The sequence below is a fragment of the Perca flavescens genome, chromosome 17 (assembly GCF_004354835.1).
Source record: "Perca flavescens isolate YP-PL-M2 chromosome 17, PFLA_1.0, whole genome shotgun sequence".
NCBI classification, from domain to species: domain Eukaryota; kingdom Metazoa; phylum Chordata; class Actinopteri; order Perciformes; family Percidae; genus Perca; species Perca flavescens.
Window position 1 is genome coordinate 4,532,716 of NC_041347.1, and position 23,548 is coordinate 4,556,263.

The window sequence follows — 23,548 nt, forward strand, 5'->3', positions numbered from 1 at the left end:
CTTATTAATTCAACACACTTTGTGTTAGGTAGTCTGGATCAACATACATTACCAGGATAATTGCCTCACATCCGGCACTGCCGGATGACCCTTGCCTTCCGCTCTCTGTGTGTTGCCGTTCTCAAACTCTGTTTCCTTCGGAAAACAACAACAAACTTTGAGCTGGCAAGCTTTACACTAAAACAGGAAAAGTTTTGAAGAAAATTTGTGCTTGTGCAACAAGGCAGGCCTGCTTGGTTCTTTTGGGGAATGATTGATTTACAAATAATACAGTATGTTCAAAGCATTTACTCTCGGAACCGATTGGTGGGATTGCTGTGGACGAAGTACACACAGTGATACACTGGTAAGAGCAAATGAGGTTTAACCATGTATCCAGCTAATTTAAAAGCTCATGTTACTGTCTTGTGTGAATAGTTAACTTAATTTCATATTGTATGTGGTGTTTTCTTTTGCTGGGTGCAAATGTCCTCAGTAGCCATTTTCAAAGCCACCGTCGCAGTTTAGCGCCGCTCAAGACGATTGTGATTGGTTTAAGAAATGCTAATCCCTGAATGTGTGTGGTGTCACAGACCTTACTCCACAGTGCTGTGGTGCTAGGTCTGTGAATGCGAGACTGCGGGGATGTTAAACTACTGTGGATGCAAAATTTCCTGCACAGATGTTCCATATAATAAAACAATAAATGTCTTTCAGCAGCTTAAAGGACATAATCCCATCTTTCCTGGTAGCCTTTTAATGTGAAACATCTGGAGCAAGTGGATTTGACAGCAGCCTAACGCAGCATTAAAAAGGGCAAAGTTACTGCAATTGGAATTAATTAAGAAAACCCTTTTTTCGCTCAAATTCCAATTCCTGATACAAACTCAGGGTATTTGCTGCTACTGAGTACTAGTAGCAATAATGTTTCTATTTTCCCCAAGTATAAATTCTGTATACGTGGGGACATTTATTCACCTGTTGAGGCTTGTGCATTGCATTATATTGTTGTAGACAGTTTTTTCTACTGCAGCTTCTGCTTTGAGCGTTCTGTCTTATGTCTCCCTCAATCATCTTCATGTTTATTCTTCCTCATTCTCCTATTCGTCCTCTATTTCCTGTCCTCTGGATCTCTCCCTCACTCCTACTCTCGCTCTCGCCACTAACCAATTTGCAGCCCTCATCTCCCGCTCGTCTCCTTCCACTCTATTTGTTTTTCCTCTCCCTCTTTTAGTATTGTTTGGTGTTTGTTTGTTCCATCACCTCGCTCTGCCTTTCCTCAGAGGATAGGTGTGAAGGAGGACAGTGGGATTCTGTGTTGCGTAAGGCTGAGCACAGTCTCAGTGGCTCGCCAGCCTCTAAGTTTTTTTTTTGCATACAGTATGTGTATAAATTTAGTTGGTTCACGTTTGTGCAGTGGTAGTTGGTGAGAAAGTGCTCCCCAGAGTTCGAATGATATTAGGTTTGAAAGCCCATACAAACATATGTTATGTTTGGACTGAAGCTGTTGATAGCTGGTGTTTTGTGCCAATGTGCCAATACTTTCTTAGACCCATCTCGCACTAGCAATGAACCTGCGAGAGCCCTGTTATTGCATAGTGTATGTAGTGGATGGGGGCCTTTAGACCACTGGGTCACAACGCCCAATGTATACTGTAGTTTAATTTTTTTCACATGGCAAATGCACGCTCACCCTTAACAGCAAATCTAGTGTTTGGAATTGCGAGAAGAGCTCTGCTGACCTAAGTGTGCACCCTTGCATATCGTATTGTATCGGTTTACAGTAGTAGGTTTCGATTACGGCCAATCCATTTAGTGCCTTATCAGTGATAAATACAATCTTTTTTCTTGAAGCAATTGGATATCAATAAAACGAGGAGTAATGTATTAAAGTTTCTGTTTTATGCCAGATTAATGGAAGATATCTATTGAGAATCATCCTTAGTTTCTAGGATGAAAGTTATCCTAACCTATTCCTTTTTCTACTGTTTTATTGTCTATACACATTGTAAAGCACTTTCTGACCCTGTCTGTGAAAAGCGCTGTATAAATAAATTTTACTTACTTACTTACTTACTTACTAACCCTATGTACTGATTTGAACCTAACCAAGTAGTTTTGATGGCAAGGCAAGGCAAGGCAGCTTTATTTGTATAGCACATTTCAGCAACAGGGCAATTCAAAGTGCTTTACATAAAACATTAAAGAGCAGTTAGAAGACAATTAAAAACAATTTAAAAACATTATTAAACAAATTAAAAACATTAAAGACAAGAATAAAATTGATAGTGCAGTATAAGAATAAAAGTTACAGTGCAGTATAAGAAATTAAAGTTAATAAAATAGATTATTTAAAGAAAAGCAACATCAAAAAGATAGGTCTTTAGCTTAGATTTAAATGAACTGAGAGTTGCAGCGGACCTACAGTTTTCTGGGAGTTTGTTCCAGATATGTAAACCTTACCAAACTGTGACCGTTTCACAACGTGTTTAAAAACCATAACCGTTAGGTTTAGGTACGAGGACGTAAAATACTCCTGTGGGTCGTATTTCCTGCCACTGCTATGGGCGCTAATTTTTGAAACATTCCTATAATAGGGTATGAACAAACAACCTATGTGGTCGTATGGCTTGGAGGACTTGTTGAGCTCAGGGTAAGTCTTAGAAAGCCACCCTCTAAATTTCACCATGCTCATTATTGTTTTGTCATTCATCTTGACAGCAGCTTCCTTTTGTCTTCCTTCCACGTTGTTTAACCTTTTGTTGTGCTGGTGCTGAAGGTGGAAGATATATCTACAAAAATGTCATGCCTCTGTGTGCATGTTCGCTATGCTGTTTTCTTTCAGAGAATTTAGACTGTATTGTCCACTTAATATGAGCCACATGCAGAAGCATAAAAACCAGATGTACAAGCTGCTGCCTGCTTTCAAAGTGCTGCTAATTGTCTCATCAAGCACTTTTTATAATAGCATTATCTCATGCTTTGATGTAATTAGGATGCCGCAGGTACCCAAGGGATCTTAGGTCCAGTTTCATATAGCTAATTAATATTTATATACAGTGTTACCATTTCTGGCAGCTAGCTTCACAATCGTGATTAATTCTAAGCCTCATGAGTCCCTTGTCGTTTGTTTCACGCTGGTCGTTGACATGAATTAAAAAAATATTTAAAAATGATTTTAAATCATTTTTGTAACATCAGGGTTGAATCTTTGTCACCTTGAACTTTTTAGAGATGTTGGAAATCATAAATCTGTTCAGTGTCTTGCTAAAGGACACTTCAACACATAGACAGGAGGAGCCAGGTATCGAACCAATCCTGCGATTAACGGACAACCCACTCTAACAGCCACCTCAGTACATCGTAGTGACAGTATCTTATCACCAAATGAAAAAAGCAGTGAAGTAGAAGTGATTTGAATGAATAATGTCATGGCATAACCAACTCAGGGGAAACATGATTACTCTTGTTAAGTCTAGGATTATACCAGAGCTTGGTTTTACGCGTGCATTTGAAAACTAACTAACTGCTTAGTCGCCGACTGAGAGTAAGGGTTAGAGGCCTATCTGATCGTCCTTTGGCTTGGTGTCTTCAGCTTTGGCAGCAGGCCAGCCCGGCCCTCTTCCTCCGTCAGTCAGTGTAGTTTCCAACAGTTCATTTGTTTGACATTCAAAATGTAGCCATAACATTAACACAAACTCTGCGGGGAAAACATTATGACAAGTCAGAAAACACAATTCTCTTCAGCAGTCCCTCACTAAGCTGTTCCACCGCAACATGTGTTCTACTACAGTCTCTTTCACAGCTGCTTTTCAGCCCTGTGACGTAGGTAGGTCACAACCACCCCAGCCTGGCCGCCACTAGACTAACTCAAGGAGAAAAGCTCCTCAACTCAGGAGCAGCACAACTCATTTCACATACATGAAGACGGTTCGGGAGACTTATGATAACACAGAAGCATTTAATGAACACTCAATTAAGGAGACAATTAAGCAGGCAGACCAGTATAACCACAATGTGTTACTGTGCAGTGCCGTCCCAACTCTCTGAAGTTCCTGTCTTCCTGAAGGTGTATTTAAACGCATGCTGGAGGCGTTACATTTAGCTGAACCTTTAAGGGAAACAAAGATATTGCAATCGCCTAAACACAGATGCTAAAGCCTATTTCAGCCTTTCTCTCTCTCAGGCAAGTAGGCTAAAGTGTGGCTGGCCTACGACCTCCAAAGTAGACAAAACATTCCCTATCATACAGCAGAGACTGGCCGAATGTTCTCGTCCCCTGTCCTGTGACCTATGAATGACCTGATGTTGGCTAAGCTTTTTCTTTGTCTAATCATACCACAACATGGTGTTTCCGGAAATTCCACCACACCTTCCAGCACATCAAAGGGCAGAATTTTTTAAACGATTAATCTAGCGATTATTTTTTCGATTAGTCGACTAATCTAACAATACATTTTTCGATTAATCTAACGATTAATTTTTCAATTAACGATTATTTTCCCATTGCTCAATTATTAACAATTTACACAAAACAAATTTCAATAAGGTTCAAATCTCTATTTATTAAAACTGTTTAACACTGCACTGTTCAAGTAAAATTAAGTTTTAGTGCAACCTGAAGCCAGATACAAAAATAAAAACTTAAAGTAAACAGAGCAAGTGCAAAAAGAGTAGCCTGTATTTGTTTTTTTTAACAGTAGTAGGTAAAATAATGAATAAGCTCTTGTTTAACATCCAAGCACTTTTCCCTTTAATTTAACTTTAACTATTTGTATCTAAAGGCTGGTTAAGCACTGTAGGGAGGAGAAGTTGGTCAGTTTTTTTTGTCTCGTTCCAGTGATTGGCACATCTGGGTGATGGCGTTGGATATGCGTTAGCATGTTAGATGTATTTCCACTCACATACCCAACAACGCCGACACACAGTCCGCGTCTTATCCATCACTCTCTCGCCTGTAGCCTACTACTGGAACTGACCCGAAGACCTACATTTTCGAGGCGGGGGCAGTGTCAGACGAGAAGGCAGGACACAGGAGGCTCCAGGCTGCAGCCATACAGTCTCGAAGTTTTCCCAAACTTGCAATCTTAAAGAGGCTGGCGGGTGACTCTTGTGGGTCGCCACCACTCGCCATACTCGTCCTTTCGTGCTGCTATCTCTGACTCACTCACTGGACCGTTGACCTTAAAAAAAACTGCACGTAGGCGGAGGAGCTTGGCTAGCTTCAGAGCTAAGACGGGGCTACAGTTTAGGTGTCGATGCATTTATGTAATCGAATCGTCCCAGCCCTAATTGACAGTAGCTTACCATTAAATACTTGTAGCTGCAACTGGAATGAATTCATGTTTACATTGTTGTACTAATAGAATAACTGCTGTGGACCTTGTATGGTAAAAAAACATATAAAAGACTCAACAGATCTTCACTGTCAACCATTTTGTCTTGGCTTCAGCAGTTGAGTACATCAGGGACAAACTTACAGCAGGCTTTTACCTTACTCAGACGTCCAGTGTGACAGCCTTCAGCTGATGGCTTTGTCTGCTGTGTATTTGACAGCTATCTGATGTGACAGCAGTCATAAAAGGGTTTGGTTTGCACAGTGGTTTTCATTAAAACTGGCATAACCTTCATTGCCAAAGACTATTCACCTGTTGGGGGGATGGGAGGTGGTGGTTATCGATTGCTGGCCTCCCTTCCAGTTCTACTTTCTCTCTTTTCAAACACAACTGACCCTGACAACCCAGTCTGTCGCTAGCCGTCTGTCAGCTGCATCACTTGGTGTCATCCCGGATAACTAATGGAAAACCCAAATTGTCCGCCAGCATTTAGAGAACAATATTGGCAGCATAACTATCCAAATCCTTCTGAACATACAGCTGGGAATTTCAGCTTTTTATGCAGACTGACATTTCGGAATTTCCTTTTTCTTTTCTTTTCTGTCTCACAGCAGCAGTGTGGGATGTAGCATTGAAATTCTATGTAATCTCAACTTTGTCACGCTGTGCATGGTCTGAAATGTTGGTAATCGAATGGACAGGCATACCAAAAAATGTTTTTCTTGTTGCTCTCTCCCTGCAAATACTCTTAATGGAGGTGTTGGGCTCAAGATTGTGGTTTGACCAATATGAGTTTGGCTGATAATGCTCCATATATGTCTTTGTTTGAGAAGTATGCTTGTATTATAATTAAGATGTTTAGATGTACACATTTTCAGTTATGATATTGATTCCTGTTAATCTTCATCGCTATAAATATGCAAGTACAGTCGATAGACAAAAAAAATGAGCCAAATCGTTGTAGCTGCAGCTTCGTCTACGAGCTTCCACTCAGCTAAACGGCAGTTGTCGGGGCAAGTTTTATAGTGCCTTTGTACCTCTTAACAGACACAAAATGCAATTAAAATGTCTGTGCAACATGAACAGGGCCCTTACGTGACGACAAGATGCGTTTTCAACTCAGACATTAAATTCACCTACCCTGTCTTTATCTTGCCGGTAGCTAGCTCGCCCTGCTAGCTGCTAGCTGCTGTGTATTCTTTGTAAATCTTTACAGTCATTCACCGAAATCTTCATTGTGATACTGTCTTTAAATAAATGAATGCTACTAGAAATTAAGCATTGCATTAGTTGAGGCAGAGAACCGAAGTTGCACTTGCATCAGCTGATTAGCATCAGCTGCATTATTCACATTCATTCATCAGCTGCTTGGCCAGCTGAGTAGTAATATCCAGTCGTATTATTACAGGTGAAACTTTTTCACTGTGTATCTGTCAGTCTACCAACCCAACATCCTCATGTGCTGGGCTTTATTTTTTCTGAACATCCAATGTTCATGTATGGTCAAGGGCATTAGTTCTCCCTGCAAAGTTCTCAGATTTTTTCCTCAAATAATAGCGATTTTAACTAACCATTTGCCACAAAAGGTAAATCCCTTAACATAAGTTTCCCTGACTAAAATACCATTGTTGAATGAAATGACAATGAAATGATATTCAAAGAGAGTATTAAATATGAAGGAATCTTTTGTAATTAGGTGGTACTTAAAGCCACAATATAAAATATTTTTTTCCTCTAACCAAACTAGTTCTGTTAATGCACAGCATTAACTAACCTTTTGCTGCTGTACACAAATTACTTTCCTGCTGCGATTCATGCCACCGCTGTGCAAGCTTTGCTGCAGTCCCATCACACATCAATTCACAGCCAATGCATTCTTGATTAGGCGTGGACACGGTAATTGTTTTCATTGCCTTGGATTGGAACGACATTGAATTTAATGTGGTCCATCGATCTTTTGTTGAGGGGAAATTGGGTTTGTTACAGCGTTGTAGATCTCTCATGGCCCACGTGTTAACCTTTTATACTCTCTCTCCCTCACCACATTTTTCTCTCAAATCACACTCTCACTCTGTCTATCTTGCCCCTTCCTCTTCATCCTCTTGTCACGTTCTCCTACCTACCTACTTTGACTTTTCATTTTTCACTCTCTCTTTCCCTCTATCTGTCTATTATTTTGTTTCTCACTCCCTCCTATTCCTCCCCACCTCCCTATTTTTTTTCCCATTCTACTCCCCTAATTTGCTTTCAATTTAAAAACTTGATTAACATAATTGCTTATCAGAAAGAATATTGCCATGGCAGTATAACATTGAAAAATAGCAGAAAGGTGAAACCAACAATACTTGATATTTGACTTGAATATATGACTTTAAAGATTACGTGATGGTCAATGATAATTTTTTCTGTCAGCTAATTGTTTTACTTAAAGAGTGGGTACACTTTCTTTACTATTTCTACTGTCTGTCCTCGCCAACAGCTTCAGAAACCTTCCACTTAGATCTGTTAGGACAGCGACCAGCAGAAGTAGTCACGTCTGATGTTTGTTGCTGATTGTCAATCTTGGACTGCTTTTTTTGTGTATGAATGGTGGTCTGTTTAATCTCACTGCCATCTGTCGATCATGGATGTGGCACTTAGTTTCCTTTGTGTTTCTCTACACTTTTTGTGGCTGTGTTCGCCCTCTGTAAGCTCGACCAACCTCGTAGACTGAAGTACAGCCACTCTGAAGTACAGCTGAAGGTTCTCCTTCAGTGCTGCAACACTAACGTAGCAGCACTGGTGCCTGGAATTGTAATTCCCCCGACAATGCGGAAAGTTTTTGGAGAGAATGCCAGCTCTATTATTCAATTCAATTTCAATTGATCCTGAAATTAAAGGTTTTTGGCCAACCCTGGCATCTGGATCGTGATGCACACCTGACTGTCAAATTACAGGGAGGGAGTGCCTGTATGTAAACACCCAAAGGTACAAAACTGTGCTTGTTTGGGACACAGTATGTACCCCTGGTATTGAACTTTTGGTCCACTTTGTCTGTTTTATTTGCTGCATGAGTTTCCACAACTATTTGTCACAGTTGTTTATATTCACCCTAAGGCAAATTGTGGATAACGCGACCCTAATCAAAACTGTGGTGCGTCTACACACTATATGTCCCGATGCACCCAATTTTATCATGGGAGATTTTAATCATTGTGTTAGGACTAAGTCCCTGAATCATTTCTCCAAGTTTGTCACCTGTCCAGGAAGATGGGTTTAAGTATTATCAATAAAATATAATATATAATAAAAAATAATAAATCTTATATGATAGCTCCTCTGGGTTTTCCCCGCCAGTCGTCATGATTCAACGTAATGAAAGAACAACTGTCAGGGTCATTAACATACTGATCAGCATTCATGAGGTGTTTTGCATTGACTATTAATGCGGGATAAGAGGCTGATTCACGTACGCACACTTGTGGGTAATCTGTGATCTATAAAGGGAACATTGCTTACAGATGTGTGTATGCTCAGTTTTATAAATCAGATATTTTTTTGCCGTACGCCATTTTTGGATTTTGTGTGTGAGTACACTTTTAGTAAGGATCCTACGCACAGTTTTATAAATGAGACACCTGGTCCTGACAGCAAAGGGGGAAAATGTGTTGTGGCGAAAGAGCCAGATATTTTTCTCAGTACTTGATGAAGACCAAAACAGAGCCAAAAGAAGAGTGCATGTTGGACTTAAATCCATATGGACAGAACAATTACTCCAAATGATTGCTTATGTTTTATAAGGTGACAGTATGTCATTGTTGTTTTTACGACTTGTTCCTCGAACCCCAAGTCCTAACCCTAAACCTGGCTTTTGCTACCACATTGTTATGCTTATTGCCGCATAACAGCCAGCAGCTGTGAGTGGAATAGCATGAAACCGTCAGCAGTAATGTTATGTCATGGCATCCACATACATATGTGGATTATATATTACTTTGTACATAAAGCACAAGATACAAACAAAATAGGGACTTAAAAACAGGAGTGACACAGAGATCAAAAAGTGGCTGATGGTATGCAATTAGTGGTCCAGCAGCACAAGCCAATCCCTGAGGGGTATGCCGCTCACTACAGCGGCATAAACCAATTGTCAGAGTTATATGCCGCTTGTGTTCCACCGGAACATAACGTTTCCCAATGGCAGGTGGAAGTGGTAGTCAACTGTCAGTGACAAACAGTAAAGTTATTTCATATATCCTTGCTAATGTAGCTAAAGTTATTATTAGAGCTAGCGTTAGCCAACATAGCTATTGCTTGCCTTGCCACTGTAGCCAGTCTGACTAACAGTAACTAACATTAATCAAATAAAAAAAATGTATACATTTTTCCTCTTTTGTTCTGTTGCTGGGATATGAGCGATGCTTTTAAAATGACAGTAATGACAGTAAGTAATCTCATATATCGTTACCAATGTACCCTAAATTAATATAAGAGCTGGCCTTAGCTAACAGTCAACAACTGTAGAGCAAACTTAAACTATGCTTTACACTATAATAAACTTTTTTATTTTTGGCATGTTTGATAGTAATTCAATTTCAATTCAATTTTATTTAAAGTATAAATTCATTACAAGAGTTATCTCAAGACACTTTACAGATAGAGTAGGTCTAGACCACACTCTATAATTTACAAAGACCCAACAATTCCAGTAATTCCCGTAGAGTGCAATCACACATTACATCGCATAAAAACTCCACGTTGCAGAACATTAACCAGGCATATACGTATGGAATAATGTTATTTAAAGGGGTGATAGAATGCAAAACCGATTTTACCTTGTCATAGTTGAATAACGACAGTTTGTTGGGTAAATAGGACATACATAAAACCTAAAAATTCCATTGACACCTCTTTCCTCTGCAAATTTCACAATTTGAAACTGCCTCTGAAAACGAGCAAATCTCAACGAACCACCTCCTTATTTGGCTCTAGTATCTATCTTTGTCACACCCCAACATTTACATAGGCTACACCACTGATCTTAGATCAGATAGTCTTCTGAATAGGTTGTGCAGATCTCAGAAATTATATACATTGTTCATCTGCTATTTTATCACTAAATTTACTTCTGAGACTTTTTTATGCGAGAAATCAACTATGTAGAGGTCAAATATGGGCTGTTTTACAAAAATTGATGGCTAATTGCAAATTTTGTCCGACTGTGTGTCGGAATTCAATGGACGGTGCTGCCTGGGTTGCTGCCTCACCACCTCGCCGCCCGGCCTGTCCTCCTTCAGACCTCTGCCTGCTGTGAGCTAGATGGAGCTCCATCATGGCCGGCAGCCCGCAGTGCTCGATACCCGCGCAAAGTCACCATTTCTGGATTACTGGACTACCAAATGCCGCTGCTCTGACAGACCTCCAGGGCCTGCAACTCCCCTCTTCCTGCTAAATGGCTGGTGTGTGTGAGTGAGAGCGTGGTCAGCGAGCTTGTTACGCCTGCAATCTCTTACCACAGGTTCCACTTGATCTTATAATAGTTATGTGTGTTGAGTTATTTAAACAAATGATTGGGGAAATAAACACCTCTGTTCTGCGACTGAGCTGGATGGAGCTCAATCAATGAGAGCTAGCTTGCCTCCTCCTAACAAGACCTTTAAAATTCACAAAAATGCATTGTATTGAAAACAGACAAACGTGTTAGCTAAACTTTGTAAGACCTTAGGGAGTGACAAAATTCAAAGTGTAAATATACTATAATTATGCTGAAAGTGTAGCGGCGATCTTTTCCCTTATGATTAAATGGGACTCATAGCCTACCTAGCAGCTCCTCCTAAGGAGACCCTTCAAATTCACAAAAATGCCTTAAATTGAAATCGGACAAAAGTGTCCGAGCTTTGTTAAGACCTTGCGACCCTGCGATATACATGCCGTGATGAAATTCAAACTGTAAATATACGATAGTTATGCCGGTAGCTGGCAGCCGGCCAGCCCAGAGCCCCGGTAGTACAGTAACCCAGAAACGGTGACTTTCCCCTAGGTATGGAGCACAGCAGGCTCCTGCTTTCTCATCAGACTGTCTGGAGCTCCAGAAGTCAAACACGTCTTACCAAATTTGCAATTAGCCATCAATTTTCGTAAAACGGCCCATATTTGAGCTTTAAATAGTTGATTTCTCGCATTAAAATGTCTCAGAAGTGAATTTAATAATGAAATAGCAGACAAACAATGTATAATGTTGCAGTGTCTGAAATATGAGACCTGCTGTCTTGTCTCCAATGTATGTGTATGTGGTTCCTCAACCAATCAGCGCGCAGCTCATCTAAATATTCATGAGCATACCATATTTGGAAGAAAAGCTGTTCCAAATAGACATTCCACAGGGATGCAAAAGGGCCAAAAGAATAGCACCTGGAACATTTTCAGCCCAACCAATGTTACATACCCTATTAGGAGACCTTAAGGAACACTGTGAAATACCCTATATAATCATTCTATCACCCCTTTAATTTTCACTATATATAGGCTTACTATACTTTGATTGTGTAAATGGTTAAGGGCATAAGCACAGTCTGTGGGCATAAGTCACTATTGTGGTAGTAGTGTTGTTCTAATATTAACTGTGATTACATCGGCAAGGGTATATTAAATTACTTACTTTTTGTCACTGACAGTTGCCTACCACTTCCACCTGCCGTTAGGAAACGGTATGTGCGGACTTCCGTTTGGACGATGAGAGGATAGCAGGCATGGGTCGGTAGCTCTTGCTTAGTTGTGTTTAAAATTACATTCTAAACAAAGTCAGACTAATCTAGCAAATAATTAACTTTACATGTTTCAAAAATACTTCACATAAAAAAGGAAATAAGGTGTAACAAACGAAAAATGCAGACTACACGAACCGCTAAGATGGGGACAGCAGAGGAGGCAGGCCCTGATGAAGCAGCGGGGGAGAGTTTGGAGAGGAACCACGACATGAGTGTGCAGTCTGCAACCAGGAGATTTTGACTGCCATAGGAACTTTGCACACTGAGCTCTCCCGGGTAAAATCCGAAATGTGCAACAAAATAGAGGAGAAAATTGCCAACATAACAACTACTCTAAGAGGGGAAATGGCTGCATTAAAAGCTGAAAACGACTCAGCGATTAACACAGTAAAAGCACAAGTGGAAAGTCAGAATCGCATACTGAAGCGGAGTTGCAAAACAAAGTACTCACTAACCAGGTAGAGCAACTGTCTGATAAATGTGTGGATTTTGGAAGGACGATCGTAGAGACAGAACCTCAGAGTCGCCGGGGTACCTGAGGGAAAAGAAAGAGGGAAAACTACAAGTGACTTTGTGGCGCAGCTGCTTAAAAAAGCTCTGGATTTAGCCAAAACCCCGGTTATAGACCAAGCCCATAGAGCTCTGAGGACGTGCCAGGATGATGGCAGCCCGCCAAGACATCTTATCGTGAGGCTACACTACTGCCACAAGGAAATCTTACGGAAAGCTACGGGCAATAGGAATCTGACATACGGAGAAGACCGGATCTAAATATTTCGGGATCAACCGCAGACCGTGGTTAAACAGTGAGCAGTATTCACCCCCGCACGGAACCTTTTACAGAACAAACTGGGAGTGAAATCCGGGCTTCACTATCCCACTAAACTGAGGATAACACACAACGGGACAGAAGCAGTGTTTACAGACCCAGAGGAGGCTTGTCGATATGCGGAGCAGGACTTCGGATCCTCAGGCATCTCAACTTCATGCCGACAACTGGCTATGATTGTAAGCTCCAACTATCCATAATTGATATCTGTTAAGAGGTGTAACTGTACGTACACACCGCCGCCGACTTGGGCGTCTAAAGATACCGGAAGTCATTAATTTTCAATGGAAGCTGGCTTCTCTCAGCTGCAAGGAGCGTCAAAACTGTCTGCGTCGCGTTTTGGGCGTTTTGAGCGTTTTGAGCGTCAATCAGAAAGTTGAACTTTGGTCAACTTTATGGTAATGAGCTATGACGCGGTTCAGCGGCAAGCAGCGGCAAACGGCAGCAACCAATCGGAATATAGACGTCCTTCTCGCTGGCTGATTCTGGAGAAACATACGATGTAAACTTTTGTTCCTACCAAGACATTAGTTCCATGAAAATGGAGGGAAATCTCATAATCGCCGTTGCTGGGTTCCCCTATCATTTATGATGTAACGTTGTTTATGTATAAGGACCAGTTAACGTGCCGTCACATGGTCTCTAAACAGTCCGCTCACAGTGAAGTCCTGCACGGGTCAACAGCTGGCGGCTGCTCGCTCTGCCTGCATTCTGCTGCGGTTCAGCGGCTAACTGCTAACAGACACCGCTGTGACCAACAAACAATACAAATGATGTCCTTATATATGTAATTTATAAAAGGTTTCTAGTGTCAGTGTATTGGCCGTGCAGTGGCTGCTTGTGCTTTTTCTTCAATCGTGTGTTGCACACGATCGAAGAATGCTCCCACGTCAGAGCGGCCAAAGCGTCAAACAGCTTCCTCGGACTTTTTGACAAGCGTCCTCAACAGGGCATCCAGAGCTTCTTTGCAGCTCAAGTCGGCGGCGGTGTGTACGTACAGTAAGGTAACTCATGGGCTTTTGGACATGCAGTAAACATGCAAGAGCCTTTGTGGATGTGTATGGCTCTCATGTACATTAAATCCCTCTTTTATTAGTAACATTAGCCTACTACCAGCTCCTCCCTGTCTGTAACTATTTTGTTTTCTGTTTATAATCTCTTTAATGAGGATGGAGACAGCCTCATTTCTTTTTTGTTGCTTAGCTTGAAGGGGTAGGCTGCATACATACTGTGTGTGAAGTATGTACAAGTCTGACTTTATTTTTTATTTATTTTTTTCCTTATTCTATAAGCTGCTGAGCTACTTATTAGGTATAAGGAAGTTAATGATTAAGATCTCAGGTTATGGAGGTTGCACCTATGTTATTGTTTTGTTAGGTGTATATGCGGGGGCTTTTCTCCCACCAGTTCAGGTAATTCTGAAAGTTAGGATGATAATTGTTTTTTGTGTGAAGTTAGAATGGGGGTGGGACGGGTGAGAGCACTGCTTAACTCAGGACTGTGACGAGTTAGTGGAGAGGAAAAGGAAGCCAAATAAGATCATAACAAATTACCATCTCAATGCAGGATACGTTCGATAAAGACAAAAATAGAGAGGTGACTTTTTGTGCCTGGAATGTAAATGGGGTTAACAAACCAGTTAAAAGGGGCAAGGTTCTGTCCCACTTACAGTTTTTTTCGATTGCTAAACGACAGTGGGCACAACTGGAGTCACATGTGCAAAACTCTAACTACAGTCTGCACAGCAGCAGTTCATGTGGACCAAACTCTAGTTAGTTTTTCATTGCTTGAACACAGTTTTCAAAACTCTACACACTTATCCCATGGCTTTAACCACAACGTGCACAACACTGTAGATTTACAGCACTTTGTTCAAATGCTAACACACTGCTGTCAAAACTGTTAACCACACATTCAAAACAGAATAGATTTCAGTCTGGTGCCTATCAAACACTGCTGATTGCAATTTTAGCTGAAAGCCTAAGCAAGTGTCTTGTTTTAGACTAGTTAGTGAACATATACGGTATTTATATAGAGAAAGCTCAGAAAGCCTTTTTTGTATACAAACACCAAATAAGAATGAAACAATTATACACTGTACTGTTTGAGAGAAACAGGTAAAAGAGCAAAGATACCAACATGTTCAGGTAAGATGTCTGAGGTTATATACACAGCTATTAAAAAAAAGTGAAAAACACTATATCTTTACAATAACTGCGTTCTTACTGTTTTTCAGAAAGTAATGGAGGTGAAAGCAATAGAAACACCACTTTCATTTGTATTTAGAAATGATGCAGACATCCAATGTGATGAAGAAAACTTGCTGGAGCGAGGCAGGATTAGTCACACTATTCTTTGGTACTGTTACGTATGTACCTTTTAGTTTTTTTTCCCCAGTAATTCCATAAATTACTAGAGACAAAATACTTTAAACTGAAAAACTGCAGATTTTCATTCCTTCTTGTTTACCTTATGTAAAAATTGGTAAGCTATACAATTTATATTTTTTCCTTAAATAAACTGTTGAGTAGTGTCAAGTCACTCAAATTGTTCAAACTGTAAAGATGAAAAAGTTTGTAATTTCTGTATTGGTGTTTGATGCTAGTGTTTTTTACCCTAGTGTGTACTGAGTGACAGTGTGTGTTATCTCAGTGAGGCTTGTGCATAGTGTTTGGCTGCACTGAGCCTGTTTTGCAGGTGATGTGAACTGTTTAGCTCAGCTGACTGTTGGTAGTGCAGACTGTAGTTTGAGTTTTGCACATGTGACTCCAGTTGTGCCCACTGTCGTTTAGCAATCGGAAAAAACTGTAAAGCACTTAAAGCTGATGTGATCTTCTTGCAAGAAACTCACCTGAAAAGTGATGCTCATAATAAATTTAGATGTAGATGGATAAGCCAAATATTTCACTCTAAGTTTTCTACAAAGGAATATTGATCTGGAGGGGAACTCCTTTTAGGCACCAATCCACAATTCAGGACAAAGATGGAAGATATATTATGGTCATGGGGGAAATCACTCAATCCCAATAACACTATTAAATTTATATGGCCCGAACCACAACGATCCAGAATTCTTTACAAAGGTATTAGGTTTAATCTTTTACTCAAAGGAATATAAACACAAATGCAAGCGGCCTTATTAACACATACATGGATAATATGAATTTATGTGACATATGGAGGATCCTAAATCCAACAGGGAGGGAATCTTCCTTTCACTCAAAGGTGCATAATGTGTACTCAATGATCAATTATTTTTTATTGGATGGGAAGGTATTGCCACTCACCTGGGACTTAAAATACCATAATATTATTATATCAGATCAGTCTCCTCTCACCCTCTCAATGAAAATGTGTGATTTATCCGGAGCACAGAAAAGTTGGAGATTTGATCCTCAACCTTGTAATAATCCTAAATTCTGCGAGTATTTAGAACCACAGATTACATTATTTTTTGAAACCAATGACAATAGTGAAACATCTCCCACTTTACTGTGGGAAACCCTTTAAGCATATATCAGGGGATGTATAATTTATTTTCAGTCCTCTCAGAAGAAGCGCGATAAAACTGAACAACTAGAGTTAGAAAGGCAAATTAAAAGTCTTGATGCAGAGAATGCTAAGCAACCCTCCCGAGAAAAATACAATACTATTATGTCACTCAAGTATAAGCTTAACCAAATACTATCCAAGAAAATCAGCAGGGCTTTTACTTTTACTAAACAAAAATATTTCGAATTTGGTGATAAGCCACATAAATTATTGGCGAGGCAACTGCGCAAAATGGAAAATGACCGAACCATCCATAAAATAAAAAACGAAAATGGTCACCTTTGTACCACACGGGGTGACCTTAATGATCAATTTCATCAATTGTATGAAGGGTTATATTCATCTAAATCAAACTCTGGTCCGAGGGATATGCAGGAAATTTGGATAAATGTAAATTGCCAACATTGGATCAACAGCCCTCAATGCTGAAATTACATGTGAAGAAATTTTGAAATCAATAGGATCCTTAAAGAAGGGTAAAAGCCCAGGTTCAGATGGATTAGGAAGTGAGTTGTACAAGAAATGTAGTGGCCTGCTGGCCCCCTATATACTTAGGATGTGCAAACAGGCAAAGAAAGATGGTGTTTTGCCACAAACGCTGAGGCGATTATAACTTTAATACCAAAATAAGGGAAGGATCTGTAAGAGGTAGGCTCCTATAGACCTATCTCTCTTTTAAATACGGATCAAAAGATTTTGGCCAAGACTGTAGCCCAAAGACTTAGTTTGCTAATAAATAAGCTTTTGCACACCGATCAAACAGGTTTTGTCGATGGAAGGAGCTCCTTTCTCAACTTCATAATACACGCGCCTAGAATTTCAAAGGATTTTGTTCTGTTAAGCCTCGATGCTGAGAAAGCATTTGATCAAGTAGAATGGCCCTACCTCTTTGCCGTCCTGGAAAAATTTCAGATGGGTGATGAGTTTACTGCATGGATCTGATTACTGTACAGCAGCCCCACTGCTAGAATACCCACAAATCAAATGCTTTCGGCCCAATTCCAACTCCACAGAGGCCAAATGTTTTAACAGTTATTAAGCTATTCAGCACCTTTGCTGGATATAGGATCATTTGGGGTAAAAGCGAACTGATGCCCTTAAAGCTAGAAGATTATAATTGGCTCAGGTCACTCCCTTTTAAGATAATATCAGAAAAATTCACCTATCTGGGAATCGTCATTACTAAAAAATGAAGCTATATATTCAGAGAAAATTGTGTTCCCCTTTTAGACAAACTCAAAAATAGAATTTAGTTCTGGAGGACTCTTCTATTATCCCTAGTTGGCAGGGTGAATACAATTAAGATGGTTTTTCTCCCACAACTACTTTATCTCCTCCAAAACATACCAATATTCCTCTCAAAGTACTTGCCTTTGTCTGGAATTATAAATCCAATAGAATAAAAAAAGAACATTTGTGTAACTCCAGATCACATGGAGGACTTGCACTTCCAAATTTTATAAATTATTTTTGGGCTACATCTATCCGTTCCGTTGCATCAGTGTTAGATGATACTGCTTTGTTGTTGAATGGGCTGGAGATTGAGATTGAGTCTGCCATACTCAATCGGTGCTGTAATTTTATCATTTGCATCTTTTTATCAGCTACAACAAAAATATGGTTTACCCAAACACCATTTATTCAGATTCTTCCAAGTAAGAAATTATGTAAGAACACATCTTCCTCAGTTTGAGAAAGCAGGGCCCGATAAGTTGACTTAGGTTGACTTAGGTGAGTAAGGGAGGTCAAATCACTATTTATACGATAAGTTGCAAGAGATAAGCCGCCCAACTACTGCCACTATTAAAGCGGATTAGGAAAAGGAGTTGGGTACGAACATACCAAATGAGTTTACCATATATCCACAAATGCTCCATAAACGCACATCATTGTCTAATACAGTTTAAAATCCTACATAGGCTACATTATTCCAAAGAAAGACTTCCTAGGATCTTCCCTGACCTCTCCTCTGTGTGAAAAATGTGACACTCATGTTGGTGATTTACTTCATAGTTATGTTCTTTGTTGCAAAATACAAGGTTACTGGAGTGATATCTTTAGTTTCATGTCTAAGGTGTTAAATATTCAAATTGTCCCAGATCCAGTTTTAGTAATTTGCAGGATACCAAATGAAGCAAAGAGACTGACACTGGCACAACAGCGCTTCTTGGCATATGGAATTCTCACTGCAAAGAAGTGTATCCTCTTATTCTGGAAAAAGAAAGAGGGACCAACACTGAAGATATGGCTCACGGAGGTGATGGACACACTCCACCTTGAGAGGATCCGGTTCATCCTTAAAGACAAGCTAAAAGACTTTGAGAACATTTGGCAACTTTTGGAATCTTATCTTACAGGAGAAGCAGTATCCTGATCGCAGTCCGGGGTGGGTAGGGATTAGGGCCTCTCATTTGTTAGTTTTTTTTTTTTTTTTTTTTTTATTTATTTATTTATCCTTATTTCCCTTCCTTATTTTTGTTTGTATACTGTAAAAAAAGAAGCACTGAACTTGATTTTTGTAATTAAGCTTCATAATAAAAAATATTTGAAACTGAAGGAAATGGTATGTGGTGGTTGAACAAAAGCAGCATACCACTCCAAAGAGCGGCACATGCCGCTGTAGGGAGCAGCAGAAGCCCCCAGGAGATTGGCTTATCCCGCTGTAACACTTGTGGTATACCTTCTGTTTGCTGACTTTTCGTCGGCATTTAACACCATGCAGTCACATATCCTGGCAGAGAAGCTCGTCACCCGCTTTCATTTGGATCATCAGCTTACCTTGTGGATTATAGACTTTCTGACCAATAGGACACAGAGGGTACTGATTAATGACACCTTTTCAGATGTCCGGATCACGTCAACAGGTTTGCCACAAGGGTTTGTCCTTTCTTCCCTCCTGTACATCCTCTACACTGACGACTGCAGGTCTACTCAGCCAAACTGTCACATGGTGAAGTTTGCTGATGACACAGTCGTCCTGTCTCTGCTTTCAGGCAACCTCCATGACCACAGTTCAGCTCTGCAGGAGTTTGTGAAGTGGTGTGAAATGTCCTGCTTAGAGCTGAATGTGGATAAAACCAAGGAGATGATAGTGACCTTCTCTCCCAAACAGAGGCAGTTGGCTGAGGCAGTCACTACCACCATCCAAGGAAAGCCAGTAGAGGTTGTAGAGGAGTATAAATACCTTGGGACTATTTTTGACAACAGGCTGACGTTTTTGTCCAATACAGAGGAAATTCTGAAGAAATGCCATCAGCGGCAGTACCTGCTAAGGAAACTAAGATCATTTGATGTAAGCAAGGACATCCTAATCACATTCTACTATTCATTTATCGAAAGTGTGATTACCTTTTCTTTCACTTGTTGGTTTTATTCCATTAGTCTTCAAAACAGGAATCATTTACATCAAACCGTTAAAGTCTGTTCCAGAATTATTGGACACCCCTTGAGAGATCTGTCCACCCTATGTGAACAGCAGACCCTGAAGACTGTCTGTAGGATCCTTCGTGATCCATCCCATGTCATGTTTTTAATGTTTGAGTGGCTCCCTTCAAGGCGCAGACTTCGCTGTTAAGGCTATAAGACCCAGAGGAGGAAGGTGACCTTTCTCCCCAGGGCTGTCCTGATCCTAAACTCCCCCACCCCCTCCCCACACACACAGACACACACACACCACACACACACACACACACACACTTCCCAAATCGTTGGACTGCACTACATTCCTTACACTGATAACTGATGCATTCATCCCATTCCCTTTCTCCCTTTTTATATATATTATTATTTATGTATTTATTGTATTGATGATGTACTGTATGTGGTGGAATGTGCTGCTCTTTGTGTCATTGAATTGCCCCCTGGGGATTAATAAAGTCATTTGAATTGAATTGAATTGAATACCATTGGCAACTTTTCGATCTCGGTGCTACTGCAAAACAGATAAAATACTCAACAGTGTCCCTTGAAAATCTAATATACTCCTTTTTAATAAAGGTCAGTAATGGTTTTCTTCATCGGCTCACATGCACATTATTGCAGTATCCGTAATAAAGTAAAATTGAGAACACAGAAGCTGTTGCAAATTGGACATTGTACTTGATCATTTCTTTTAACCTTTCTCTTTGTCTTTGTGTTTCTCAGCAGTCTGAGTGTAGAGCCAGTCCCAAGGGAAGCACAGAGCCGGCTGTGGACCTGCTGGGCCTGGGTAAGATATCACCCACCTTTTTCGGACTATATAATAACCCTCGGACAATATAAGAACTTGTCAAACTGTATTCACATGACATGAAAATTAAGCCAATTATGCTGAATGATGTAATAACATTTTTAGATTTATACGGTTATATTGCATGTTAAATAGTGTGTGACATTATAAGAGAAAGGTTTAATGCTGTCAGGCTTTATTTGAATCATGTACAGAGACCTTTTACACTGATGATTTATTATACTATCTGGCCGTTAAGACATCATTGGTGGCTTCAGGCCGCCATGTCTGACACAACTGTGAGCAGACTCCAGTTGAATCCATAATTGTTCAGTCATAGACTGGCCTATCTACTAGAAAATTATATTTTACACCCTGTATTACTCAGTTGAGTAGATAGTACTAGACTAGAAGTAGACTTATTGCCTTTAAAAAAAAATCAAGCGCAATGATTAACTTATAGATCTGGGTCGATTCCAGGAAAGTTGTGAATTTTTACAAAATCATTGTGTGAAATCTTAAGCTGGTTTATTCCTTAATACAAAAGGAACAAAATAAATTTGTGTGGAGCTAGAAGGTGGTTATAGGAGAGGGAAACAATTATGCTACATGCATTTCTGTGGCTTTGAAATGTAAAGCAAAAGAGGACAAATAAACAAAAGGGCATCAAATGCTAACCATGTGGGGATACATCAGAGCTCAGTTGTAGTGTCTTGTCCTGCATGCACGTAACCCTGTGTAATCTGACCAGCAGCTAAACTCCTTCCACCATCAAGCACTGGAGACTGGGATTGTCGTAACTCAATTTATTGACAGAGAAAGGGTGAAACTGGGAAATGAAACACAATGACCAGTTACATATTGATGAGTCACAAACATTTTACAATGATAATTGTAAAAACAATAACTACACATCACTGTAATGCAGTAGTACATACAGTAGCTAACATGTAAGCTGAAATAAAGGAAATACGGTAATATATTGTTGTACAGTGTACGTAATATAACCTATATTGTTTATTTAAATAAACTAAAATAAAATATACTTACATGTAGCACAACCCAAGATAATAGTAGCAAATTAGCTTACTGAAGCTACTGTCAATGTGTGCATGCATCAGTCGCTGGGGGAAACGGAGCAGCAGCCCCACCTGCTGCAGAGAACCGACAGCCAGGATTGAAACAGCAGCAACTTCAGCGACTTTTAAATCGTCATAGTCTACACACTGATGTTGAAATGTATACAGGTTGGCAGGACGGTCTGAAATGTTTTGCACAGTCGTTCGCTGTACGTTTTGTTGGTAAATGTGAGATGTTTGAGTCTTGTCTTCATATCACAAACAAGGAAATGATCAACCATGTTCTCACTCCCGCTTGGTCATTGGCTCTCAGAGTGCACGTGGGACTGCTGTGATTGGTTGAAGTCGCGGGAAAGTTGCGGTGATTGGTCAAAATTGTGAGTCGCACCAAATTCGCGGTAATTCATCATAGTCATAATAATTATAATGCTGATATTATTTCAGTATAGAAATATTAGGTAATTTTTTGGCATGTACTGTATATCACAAAACAGGCAGAACAATAGGTATATTTCATTGCTCAACAAAGTAACGATGGTGCCCCCCCCCCCTTAAACACACAAACTGAACTTCCCAAGCTCCCTCTGGGTGCCCTTCCCTATCTCAGTGGTCTGTTGGATTGCGCCTGACGAAGTTTGACAGTAGCCTAGGCTAAGGCTGAATCTCATTTCTCTGTCTAAGTCAACTTTTTTGGAAATGGCCTCGAAAAGACAGCAGGAGTCAGGAGCAGAGAAAAGAAAGAAGAAGAAACGGCGAGATGATGCCTGTGCAGCACTTGCAGGTAAGTCCATGTTTCATCATTCTTAAATACGGGAAATTTGCTGCTAATATAATGGTTAGCCTACATACACCTCAAACTAGCGGACATTATTGCTAATGTTAGCAAACTCAAATATGTTATAACTTAGTGCAAGCTAAATTGAGATTTTACTGTTAAATATTATCTATGCATTTTAAAAGTAACTGACGCCAGCTAGCTGTTACTTTACTTTAGATATTGAGCAGTAGTTTATGGTTCATTTTGACGTGACGGTGGTCAATACTTTCTCAGTAACAGTTAGCAGTCAGTGCACAAGGTAGGCTAACAATTCCTCCTGCTTCAGACCATCATTGCCGTGTAGTGTGCGATTAATAGTCTTTAGCCAGGCATTTAGCAAAGTTTACCTAGCATAGTGTCATTTGAGAACGCATATTTTGGCGTTTGCAATGCATAATAAACCATCTTATGGGGCGGCTCTGGTTCAGTGGTAGAGCGGTTGCCTGCCAATCGGAAGGTTGGTGGTTCGATCCTTGGCTCTGCAGTTCCATGTCGAAGTGTCCCTGGGCACTGAACCCCGAGTTGCCCCCGATGCTGCGCATCGGAGTGTAAATGTGTGTGAATGATTATCTGATGAGCAGGTGGCACCTTGTACGGCAGCCTCAGCCACAGTGTATGAATGTGTGTGAATGGTTCCTGTACCATATAAAAGCGCTTTGAGTAGTCGTTCAGACTAGAAAAGCGCTATATAAGAACAGTCCATTTACATCTTTAGGATTGTCATTAATAAGCAGAATTAATTCAAAAATTAACACAAATTAGGTGAGGTGTGGATGAGCAGTGGGACAGAAAATAGCTCTTGATAATGTGAACTGTTACTGAAAAGTGTTACTGCTACAGCTAGCTTAGCTATATCTGAATAAACTGGCATTTTGATTGGATTTATGTCAGGATGCAAAGGCATGGACGACATCTGCCGGTGAAATAGAAAAATGTTTTGTAGTAAAACAAAATAACTCGTAACCATATTTAAGTTGTATTCAATTAAATGGTAAGATAATGT

General features: G+C 40.1%; 1 protein-coding gene across 4 annotated transcripts in view; it reads left to right on the forward strand.

Moving 5' to 3' along the window:
• The window catches only part of LOC114572628 (stromal membrane-associated protein 1), a 266,403-nt gene that overhangs the window by 152,327 nt on the left and 90,528 nt on the right, over positions 1-23,548 (forward strand). For all 4 annotated transcript variants that reach the window (XM_028604329.1, XM_028604330.1, XM_028604331.1 and 1 more), the window contains one exon: positions 20,586-20,649. In XM_028604329.1, coding sequence (XP_028460130.1) covers positions 20,586-20,649 — 64 coding nt within the window. The remainder of the gene's footprint in view (positions 1-20,585; positions 20,650-23,548) is intronic.